The following is a 12,454-nucleotide window of genomic DNA, read 5'->3' as shown; positions in this document are numbered from 1 at the left end:
ACAGAGTATAGGCTAGGCGGCCAAAGACTGAAAACCTCACTCAAGAAGAAAGATCTAGGGTTGAGTATAATACCGAGTACATCTCCAGAAGCACACATTAACCAAATAACTGCTGCGGCATATGGGTGCCTGGCAAACCTGAGAATAGCGTTCCGGTACAGACTTTGCAAAAGCGTTTGACAAGTGCGATCATGGCGTAATAGCACACAAAATGCGTGCTAAAGGAATAACTGGCAACGTGGAGAGATGGATCTTCAACTACCTAACCAATCGAACACAAAGAGTAGCGGTCAACAGAGTTAAATCGGAGGCTGCCATAGTGAAGAGCTCTGTTCCACAAGGCACAGTACTCGCACCCATCGTGTTCCTCATCCTCATATCAGACATAGACAGAGATGTAACCCACAGCACCGTATCATCCTTTGCAGACGATACTAGGATCTTCATGAGGCTGTCATCTGCTGAGGACGCGGTTAACCTCCAAGAAGATATAAACAAAGTTTTCCAGTGGGCAACGGAAAACAATATGATGTTCAATGAGGACAAATTCCAACTACTCCGTTATGGAAAACTGGAGGACATAACTAGAACAGAGTATACTACAAACTCTGGCCATACAATAGAGCGGAAAAATAATGTAAGGGACCTGGGAGTAGTAATGTCTGAGGATCTCACTTTCAAGGGTCACAACAGTGCCACGATCACAAGTGCAAAGAAAATGATAGGATGGATAATGAGAATGTTCAAAACAAGGAATGCCAAGCCAATGATGATCCTTTTCAAATCACTTGTTCTCTCTAGGCTGGAATACTGCTGTACATTAACATCTCCGTTCAAAGCAGGTGAAATTGCAGATCTAGAGAGTGTACAGAGATCTTTTATTGCACGTATAAGTTCTGTCAAGCACCTTAACTACTGGGAACGCTTGGAAGCACTTGACTTGTACTCGTTGGAACACAGTAGGGAGAGATATATCATAATCTACACTTGGAAAAATCCTGGAAGGAATGGTCCCGAATTTGCACACAGAAATTACTCCCTACGAAAGTAAAAGACTGGGCAGGCGATGCAAAATACCCCCAATTAAAAGTAGGGGCGCCATTAGTACAATAAGAGAAAACGCTATAAGTGTCCGGGGCCCAAGACTGTTCAACAGCCTCCCATCAAGCATAAGGGGAATTACCACCATCACCCCTGGCCTGGTGGTTAATGCCCCTTGGCTGGGTTCGATTCCCAGCCAGAGTAGAAACATTGGACGTGTTTCTTTCAACCTGTTGTCTATGTTCCCTATTAGTAAAATGGGTACCTGGGTGTTAGTCGACTGGTGTGGGTCGCATCCTGGGACACTGACCTAAGGAGGCCTGGTCACAGACCGGGCCGCGGGGGCGTTGACCCCCGGAACTCTCTCCAGGTAAACCCCAACATCATACCACTCACCCCAACATCATACCAATCACCCCAACATCATACCACTCACCCCAACATCATACCACTCACCCCAACATCATACCAATCACCCCAACATCATACCACTCACCCCAACATCATACCACTCACACCAACATCATACCACTCACCCCAACATCATACCACTCGCACCAACATCATACCACTCACCCCAACATCATACCACTCACCCCAACATCATACCACTCACCCCAACATCATACCACTCGCACCAACAACATACCACTCACCCCAACATCATACCAATCACCCCAACATCATACCACTCACCCCAACATCATACCACTCACCCCAACATCATACCACTCACCCCAACATCATACCAATCACCCCAACATCATACCACTCACCCCAACATCATACCACTCACCCCAACATCATACCTTCAACTCACCCCAACATCATACCACTCACCCCAACATCATACCACTCACCCCAACATCATACCACTCACCCCAACATCATACCAATCACCCCAACATCATACCACTCACCCCAACATCATACCACTCACCCCAACATCATACCACTCACACCAACAACATACCACTCTCCCAATATCATACCACTCACCCCAACATCATACCACTCACCCCAGCATCATACCACTCACACCAACAACATACCACTCACCCCAACATCATACCACTCACCCCAACATCATACCACTCACCCCAACATCATACCACTCACCCCAACATCATACCACTCACCCCAACATCATACCACTCACCCCAACATCATACCACTCACCCCAACATCATACCAATCACCCCAACATCATACCACTCACCCCAACAACATACCACATACCACTCACCCCAACATCATACCACTCACCCCAACAACATACCACTCACCCCAACATACCACTCACCCCAACATCATACCACTCACCCCAACAACATACCACTCACCCCAACATCATACCACTCACACCAACATCATACCACTCACACCAACATACCACTCTCCCAATATCATACCACTCACCCCAACATCATACCACTCACCCCAACATCATACCAATCACCCCAACATCATACCACTCACCCCAACATCATACCACTCACCCCAACATCATACCACTCACCCCAACATCATACCAATCACCCCAACATCATACCACTCACTCCGACATCATACCACTCACCCCAACATCATACCACTCACCCCAACATCATACCACTCACTCCGACATCATACCACTCACCCCAACATCATACCAATCACCCCAACATACCACTCACCCCAACATCATACCACTCACCCCAACATCATACCACTCACCCCAACATCATACCACTCACCCCAACATCATACCACTCACACCAACAACATACCACTCACCCCAACATCATACCACTCACCCCAACATCATACCACTCACCCCAACATACCACTCACCCCAACATCATACCACTCACACCAACAACATACCACTCACACCAACATACCACTCACCCCAACATCATACCACTCACCCCAACATACCACTCACCCCAACATCATACCACTCACACCAACAACATACCACTCACACCAACATCATACCAATCACCCCAACATACCACTCACCCCAACATCATACCACTCACCCCAACATCATACCACTCACCCCAGCATCATACCACTCACACCAACAACATACCACTCATCCCAACATACCAATCACCCCAACATCATACCACTCACCCCAACATCATACCACTCACCCCAACATCATACCACTCACCCCAACATCATACCACTCACCCCAACATCATACCACTTACCGTATCCTCCTTAATGCACATGTCCACTCACCATGAACTTCTCATCTCCGGCACAGCCCAACTAAGTTGAAAACTAAATGTAGAATTATACCATTAATGAGAAGAGGTTCATATACTGACGATGAACAGGAAATGAGCGAAATTCTAAAAGACTAACATGAACAGTATTCAGCCCATTAAATGACTGCAAGGTGGAGACTGCAGAAATCTTTTTCATTCCATCTGAAGCCTGGCAGACCAAGGACATGACAAAGGTACTAATCACATAAATTTCGAAAGGAAATTGAAAACATGCCCACTCACTCATCGCCTGAACCAGATTCATGGAATTCCTTATTAATAAAAAAAAGAGTGCAAAGTATCACTGGCACGAGCCCTCAGTGGTCTTTGGAGGAAAAGGTGTACAGAGTACGGACATTGCTCCTTTACACAGTGAAGGCAGTAGAGCGCTAGCCAAAAAGTACAGACCAGTAGCCCTAACTTCCCACATAAGTCTTCGAAAGAGTGATGAAATGTCAGTACTATGTTTGACAAATGCGAGCATCGGGTGATTCACACAATATAAGGGCCATAGACATTATGGGAAATGTAGGTAGATAGATTTTCAAGTTTCTAACACAGAACACAAAGAGGAAAATCCACAATAGCAAGTTAAGAAGCTCGATTCCCCAAGGTACTGTCCTACCACCTCTGCTGTTTCTTGTCCTCACAGCAGACATAGATAAAAACACCCGTCACAGTTTTGTATCATCATCTGCAGATGACACTAAAATAAGCATTAAAGTCACCTCGGTTTAAGACACTGAAAATTTACAGGAAGATAAAAAGCAGTGCTGTTCAAGAGGCAGTGGAGAACAACATGAGGTTCAATAGTGATAAGGTCCGGCTGCTTAAATTTGGAAAGAATAAAGAACTCAAAGGGGACACTGTACACAAAACTCAAGAGGACCATTTAACAGAACGAAAGGAGAACGTGAAAGGCCTGGGAGTTAATATGACGGTTGACCTTTCTTTAAAAGAACATTATATGCTGCGACCAGCTGGGAATCGAACCTGGCACATTTAGCCCGGCTCCTGGAAACAAAGGTAACCTCCCGACGCCTTAACCCACTTGACCACCATGCTATAAACATCAAATATCCAGTGATTACATTAGATCTCCCACTCCTGATGCGAACACATTCGTGGCCGGCGATGCTACAGGACAAATTTCATTCTACGCCCCTTTGGAATGCCAGTCACACGAGCAGTACGTATATTAACGCATCCATAGAGCAAAGTGGTTTTAAGCAACTAACAATACTACGACCAGACGGTAATCGAACCCGAGTTAGTTTGACTGCCAGTTGCCGAGTTAAATATCCAGGGTTCGATTCCCGGCTGGTCGCAGCATTGTTAGATGCTTAAAACTACTTTGATCTGTGGATGCATTAATATATATATATATATATATATATATATATATATATATATATATATATATATATATATATATATATATATATATATATATATATATATATATGTCGTGCCGAATAGGCAGAACTTGCGATCTTGGCTTAAATAGCAACGCTCATCTTGCCATATAGGACAAGAGAAAATTTGTGTATGCAATAATTTCGCCAAAATCATTCTGAACCTAACGAAAAAAATATATTTCACTGTGTTTGTTTAGTATTAAATTATTGTAAACAAATCTAAAATATATTTAGTTGGGTTAGGCTAAAATAAATTGTTCTTGTTATAATAAGGTTAGGTAAGTTTTCTAAGATTCTTTTGGTGCAAAATTAATTTTTTTTACATTATCATTAATGAAAAAAATATATCTTTAAATGTATAAGAGAAAATTTTAGAAAGGACTTAATTTTAAATGAGTTCTTGCTAATTGACCAGTTTTACATATTCGGCACGACATATATATATATATGTATATATATATATATATATATATATATATATATATATATATATATATATATATATATATATATATATATATATATATATATGTATATATATATATATATATATAGAATGGGGTCCACCTCTGGTGTAAATTGTGGGACCCATAGCCTCGGAGAAGTGGATAAAAAGGCTTCAAGGAAGAATATTTGGATTTCTTCCTGAAGCCATTTGAATATTCCACTTCCCCTACCACCCCATCTTTTAAACTATTTTTTTTTACCAATAGGAATATTTTATTACATAATATGGCACAGAAGATTTAAGAGATACATTGTTGATATAAAGGTGGCATATATATATATATATATATATACATGTTGTTACGTGTGTATCACCGATTATAAGGCGAAAATCTCATCCAGCTCCTCAGAGCTGGGGCGTGTGCCCAAAATGCAGCATGCATTACCCCTTTGAACAGCCGCGCTGAGCCGCTGGAACAGAAAACTAGCTGCCCTGGGATCCCTAGTTACCCTGATGAGTCTTTTTCCCAGCTCCTTAAGGAAATTAGATGCACTCTTTCCCCATGAGCCAAGGGTCTCTGAGCCTATGGGAACAAACATATAATGATGGGCAAGTTCTCCATATTTTCTAGACTTTTGGGACTCCCTAAAGCTGGCAGCTGCCCCTCCTTCCTCCCTGGTGTATTGGAGATAGGTATCAGCCAAGGTAGATGCACATGTATAGTCCCACACCACCTGCTTCCCATCTGTCCAGGCTTGAAGGGTGATACCATCTGGACGCTTCTGGCTGCCATCAGATCTGCATAGTTGGGGTGGCTCCCTTACTGCTGGGCATCCAGCTGTTGTGAGGCTCCTCTTGATGTTATTAACCTCCTCATGTCTTGCAATCTTTCCCTCGGATTTACGGCACACAAGACCATGGTACCCGAATCGGTCTGCTGCTTCACTGCCACAAATACACCTGTGTTCGGCGAGAATAGGGGCGGCAAGTCGAAGGGCAACACCGATGCGGATGGTCTGTGGGTCGAGGCGTGTGCCAAGGCTGGAGTTGGGAACAGCCAACAGAAAGTCCCCAGCATGAGGGGCTCTCACTGCCAGCAGGCGGGCTCTATCCTTCCCTGACACACTCTGAAGCATCGTTGAGGCTATATTTTCCACTATTGGACCATCCCAGTGCGATTGTTTGTAGTTGTTGGGGGGAGCAGGTCTGGTTTCTGAGCCCGTTAGATTATCCCAGATCATTGCTCCGTCAATGAATTTTTGGTCCTGGGCTCCAATCTTGTCCCTAAGATGTTCAGGGAGAATCGCTGCTACAAGCTCTCTGGATGCAATACACGAGGACAGAAAAGCAGGTAACGCAATCTGTGATGACTTGCGGACACCAATGCCTCCTAGTCTGACTGGAAGTGTAGCTTGGTTCCACTGCCCGTCTTCTAGAGTAAGGTTAAGTACTTTCGTAAAAATCTGCCTCAGAATACTGTCATATTCGTGCAGTATAGGGTTATCATATGAAGGTGCACATCTTAGGAAATATGTCAACCTGGGCAGACTCAAGCACTTTGTGAGAAGGTACAAGGCATCGTGGGTGTCCAGATTGCCTATTCGTTGTTCCATTCTCCTTAACTCTTCCAATTTCTTCCTGAGAATTGTGTCAATGGCATTGCTTCCCAGAGGTGCTCCTAGCAAGACACTATTTGTGGGGGCAATGACTGCTGCTCCTGGTAGTTTTGATCTCACTGCATTTATCACTTGTTGACTGACTGAGATGATTTCACATTTGGATGGATTCAGGATGAGACCCATTTCCTGTCCCCGTGTCATTACCTGTGTAAGGTCATGTAGGAGGGACTCCTTTGTACCTGCTAGTGTGCCATCATCTAGGAACCAGATGTTTAGCTCGCTGGTCAGTCTGACTGTGATTTCCCTAACTGCAATACAGAAGAGAAATGGTGCAAGAGGATCTCCTTGTTGGACACCCTCTGATGATGTGATTTCATGCTCTCCAAAGAGAAGCATTGATTCCTTGCTATACCCAGCTGAAACAAAAGGGAAGAGACCAGGGAAATGTTCTTGTACTGCTGCTAATACCACGTCTCTTTTCAGGAGATTGAACGCATTCTTGAAATCTAATTTTACCACTGCATTGTCCTCAGGCAGGTTGTTGATATATGCCCTTGTTGCATGAACCGCTGCTTCACTTCCTTGAGAGACCCCAAAGCCAAGCTGGTTTGGTTGAAGCATCATGGCTGCCTGTGCACGAATACTTCGGACAGCAGCTTTGGATACGAGGCGGCGTAACGTGTTGCCTACTGCAATTGGCCGAATTCCTCCATCCTTCTTTTTAAGTGCACAAAGTGTTGCACCAAAAAAGAAAGGTCTAATTTCATCAGGAATCAGACCAGCCAAGGAATTGTTGACGAACCTTGTGATCTCTGAAAGCAGTGTCTCTGCAATTTCCCCAATAACTGGATTAACCATTTCCTTTAAATGCTGTGGCCTTATTCCAGTGTAACCCCCAGCAGAGCCAGATGGGAACGACATTATTGCTTTGTAAATGTCTGAGTCTTCCACAATCAATGGTTCCATAGTGGGGACAGAGGTGTTGGAACTGTTGGTGCCACTGGTTTCCCTGGCAGGGTGCTTTCCTCTAAGTGCTTCAGCCGTGTCAGCATCCCTGGGAGCAACTGTATCTTCACTGGTAATAATTCTGATTGCCCCCACTGTGTTGCCCTCTTCAATTTTCTTGCTCACCTGGACTCTGACTTTTTCACTGTCAGTAGAGTGAGTGGGGGTTCTGCCTCTCCCTTTTTTGTGTTGACGGGGAAGGTGAATGAGGTTATCAACTCTAGGAAAATCTCTTAAGGATTTAATTATCATTGAGGCTAGCCTCTTTCCCCTTCTTTCCGGCACAGCTAAGCAGACATTGCCAAAAAGTAGCAAGTTGTGCCATGCCTTGATGGTTGGTGGAGCATTTAAGATAGTGGAACCATCGTTTACTTTTTTCAGGAGGTCTGTAAGTTTCCCAGCTGCGTGTGGACGGGCTGCTTTGGGAATATGTGTGAGTGTCCTGGTACCTGTTGCTTTGATTGCTTCCAAGAGATTGTCTGATGAGATAAAATCTGTTGGAGTGGGTTCAGGTGCCTGAGGTGGCTCTGGATCATCACTTTCCACAGGAGGACATCCTGAACCAGGGCAACTACCGTGTTTGCGGAGGAAACCATTAGAGTTGAGACAACGAAGCTGTAAGCATGACCGACACTTGCCTCTCCTAGTATTGCCAGCCGTGCCATTTCCCTGGCTGCTTGCTTCCTCCTGGTTGGCATCCATCTGCTAGACTAGACAATAGGAGTGGAATATGACATGCTGGGTGGGTATGGTGCGTGGAAGGTAGTGAACTTGACCGTGGTGGCCTGGTGGAGTTTGAGGGACCGGGAGGGGAAGGGGAAAACTTCCCTTGGGAATTAGGTGGGGGAGGCGCAGGTTGAGTGGGGTTATCCCGGGGAGTACAATACACATGGACTTGCACACTATATATTGTTCACACTGTCTTACAATACACATAACTTTATTTGTTTCCCATGTACACTATGAACAATGTGGGTATGGGCACTGCTGAACCAATGTGGTCACTCACCATCTAGTTACACATCCCACCTCTTCCACCCACCCCCGTGACGTGGGGGTGGATGCACTGACTGGTCACTCCCTCGTTAACATTAATTTCACATTGTTTTTCCATAACATATATATATATATATATATAATATATATATATATATATATATATATAAAACAACCATTGTGAAAAATAGTGAAATACCAAGAGCTTTCGTGACTTGGTAAGGTTCCTTGATAATGTGAAAAGTCATTTTTTCACAGTGGTTGTTCTGCATGTTGTGATATCACCTGTTTACTGTGATATATATATATATATATATATATATATATATATATATATATATATATATATATATATATATATATATATAGATATATATATATATATATAATATATATATATATATATATATATATATATATATATATATATATATATATATATATATATATATATTATATATATATATATATATATATATAACCGCCCAGGGAGGTACTACCGTCCTGCCAAGTGAGTGTAAAACGAAAGCCTGTAATTGTTTTACATGATGGTAGGATTGCTGGTGTCTTTTGTCTGTCTCATAAATATGCAAGATTACAGGTAAGTCTTGCTACTTCTACTTACACTTAGGTCACACTACACATACATGTACAAGCACATATATACACACCCCTCTGGGTTTTCTTCTATTTTCTTTCTAGTTCTTATTCTTGTTTATTTCCTCTTATCTCCATGGGGAAGTGGAACAGAATTCTTCCTCCGTAAGCCATGCGTGTTGTAAGAGGCGACTAAAATGCCGGGAGCAAGGGGCTAGTAACCTCTTCTCCTGTATATATTACTAAATGTAAAAGGAGAAACTTTCGTTTTTCCTTTTGGGCCACCCCGCCTCGGTGGGATACGGCCGGTGTGTTGAAAGAAATATATATATATATATATATATATATTATATATATATATATATATATATATATATATATATATATATATATATATATATATATATATATGTATATATATATTATATATATATATATATATATATATATATATATATATATATATATATATATATATATATATATATATATATATATATATATATATATATATATATATATATATATATATATATATATATAGATATATTTGTTTTCTCGGTCCGTGACGATGGCGACAGCTTCATAAAAATCTATTTCTCTAGCGTATTAGATAGAAATTAACATCTCTCAGGACGACCTAAGTAACAAAGTCCTGCTCAGTTGGAACGAAACATCTGAAGTTCCCATAGCTGATGAATCTTTAATGGAATACTCGACGATATGGTTATTGCCCTACCGAAGTCTCGGCTCGAAGTGACAGATTTCAACAGTGTTTGAAATCTATCCTGTGTGATGGAATTATACAGCGAAATAACTTTTGTTCCACTGTGTAACTGTTATATAAAATAGGAGTGTAGCACATTGCTGATGTGTACAATTTTGCTAACTTAAAAAAAATACTCATCCTTAAGCTATCCTCACACTCATCTATCCACGTCTACTCACGCTCAACCACTCTCCTCCTGTCCTATCCATCTTCACTCACCCTCCATGTTTATTCACCTTCTATCCACAGTCGTACTTCCATCCATCTCTACTCACCTACAATCTACCACCATTCAGCCATCCATCTTTACTCACCTACCATCCACATTTACTCACCTACCCCCTCCACTGTCATCACTCTTACCTCCAGTGCCCCTCCACACCCACCTAAGCAATTTCAATCATGGCAAGATAAGACTGGGAAAATTGTGACCCTCATCAAGACCCAGAAAAATAGAGGGCAGAGTCCCGGACTCAATATTTGGGAACTTCATGACCCAATAAGAGAGGCTCAATGCGAGGCTGAAATATATAATACTGTTCTGTGTCTAGTCATGAACACGCAAGTCAGACCTAATATTCTCCCAAAATCTATATGGCATAGCAAGAATACAGCACAAAGTCCATATAGGTGCAAATGATCACTGCACTTCAAGTGAGACTACTAGGATGGAAAGAGACAAAACAGGGTAAAAGGATCAGCACAGAAGAAATTTTAAAAGGTATGTGAAAGTTCCTAGCAAAAACATTGTGGGTTGGCTATTCGTGAAGGCGAAGAGCACACAAAACGAGCCACCTCTTCCACTGAGTGCTGGAAAGCTACACAATCATCCCTAACCTGAAAATAAGACAATAGACACTAAGACCCTTCAAGGAAGAGTGGAAGGAGGGAGATGAGGGGAAGATCTTGGGGCTGTTGAACGATTCTTCCTCTAAGGAAATGGAGCTACCTTCCTCTTCCTCGAATCTGGCCAGATTACATCCCATTCCGCAGAAGCTGTATAACCCTTATGGGTTTCCAGGGATGGAAATCCAGAGTTCATGGAAGAATTATAAGGTGAGGCCTATGCCAGGAAAATACAAAGAACAGGAAAAACAGGAGCTATTGAAGGCAGAAAGACACAGCCAGAGAGCCAGGAAGGACACAGTTGACACAGCCAGAGAGCCAGCAAGGACACAGTTGGCACAGCCAGAGAGCCAGCAAGGACACAGTTGGCACAGCCAGAGAGCCAGCAAGGACACAGTTGGCACAGCCAGAGAGCCAGGAAGGACACAGTTGACACAGCCAGAGAGCCAGCAAGGACACAGTTGGCACAGCCAGTGAGCCAGGAAGGACACAGTCGACACAGCCAGAGAGCCAGGAAGGACACAATTGACAAAGCCAAACAGCCAGGAAGGACACAGTTGACACAGCCAGAGAGCCAGCAAGGACACAGTTGACACAGCCAGAGAGTCAGCAAGGACACAGTTGACACAGCCAGACAGCCAGGAAGGACACAGCCAGAGAGCCAGGAAGGACACAGTTGACACAGCCAGACAGCCAGCAAGGACACAGTCGACACAGCCAGACAGCCAGCAAGGACACAATTGACAAAGCCAGACAGCCAGCAAGGACACAGTTAACACAGCCAGACAGCAAGCAAGGACACAGTTGACACAGCCAGACAGCCAGCAAGGACACAGTTGACACAGCCAGACAGCCAGCAAGGACACAGTTGACACAGCCAGACAGCCAGCAGGGACACAGTTGACACAGCCAGACAGCCAGCAAGGACACAGTTGACACAGCCAGACAGCCAGCAAGGACACAATTGACACAGCCAGACAGCCAGCAAGGACTCAGTTGGCACAGCCAGAGAGCCAGCAAGGACACAGTTGGCACAGCCAGAGAGCCAGCAAGGACACAGTTGACACAGCCAGAGAGCCAGCAAGGACACAGTTGACACAGCCAGACAGCCAGCAAGGACACAGTTGACACAGCCAGAGAGCCAGCAAGGACACAGTTGACACAGCCAGAGAGCCAGCAAGGACACAGTTGACACAGCCAGAGAGTCAGCAAGGACACAGTTGACACAGCCAGACAGCCAGCAAGGACACAGTTGACACAGCCAGAGAGCCAGAAAGGACACAGTGTGTACTCACTAGTAGTGTGTACCCACCAGTAGTGTGTACTCATCAGTGCTCTGTACCCACCAGTAGTGTGTACTCATCAGGAGTGTGTACCCACCAGTAGTTTGTACCCACCCGTAGTGTGTACCCACCCGTAGTGTGTACCCACCCGTAGTGTGTACTCACCAGTAG

General features: G+C 43.7%; 1 protein-coding gene across 1 annotated transcript; it reads right to left on the bottom strand.

The window, feature by feature from the left end:
* Nucleotides 1–5,517: 5,517 nt before the first annotated feature.
* LOC138852832 (uncharacterized) lies at nt 5,518–7,938 on the bottom strand. Its single transcript, XM_070085964.1, has 2 exons — nt 7,211–7,938; nt 5,518–6,529 (listed from the first exon to the last, which is right to left on the bottom strand). The coding sequence occupies exons 1-2, from the start codon at nt 7,751–7,753 to the stop codon at nt 5,546–5,548; spliced, it is 1,527 nt and encodes a 508-aa protein (XP_069942065.1). The 5' UTR covers nt 7,754–7,938; the 3' UTR covers nt 5,518–5,545.
* Nucleotides 7,939–12,454: the final 4,516 nt, after the last annotated feature.

Source organism: Cherax quadricarinatus, chromosome 17 (genome assembly GCF_038502225.1).
Source record: "Cherax quadricarinatus isolate ZL_2023a chromosome 17, ASM3850222v1, whole genome shotgun sequence".
In the NCBI taxonomy this organism is placed as follows: Eukaryota; Metazoa; Arthropoda; class Malacostraca; order Decapoda; family Parastacidae; genus Cherax; species Cherax quadricarinatus.
Note: the sequence above shows the minus strand (reverse complement) of the source record. Positions and strands in the feature narration are given on the sequence as shown.

Coding starts and splice junctions, on each gene's coding strand:
- LOC138852832 (XM_070085964.1), bottom strand. CDS start 7,753: ATGGAACCATTGATTGTGGAAGACTCAGACATTTACAAAGCAATAATG. Junction 6,530..7,210: donor TCCCTGGTCTCTTCCCTTTT/GTTTCAGCTGGG, acceptor AAGTCATCACAG/ATTGCGTTACCTGCTTTTCT.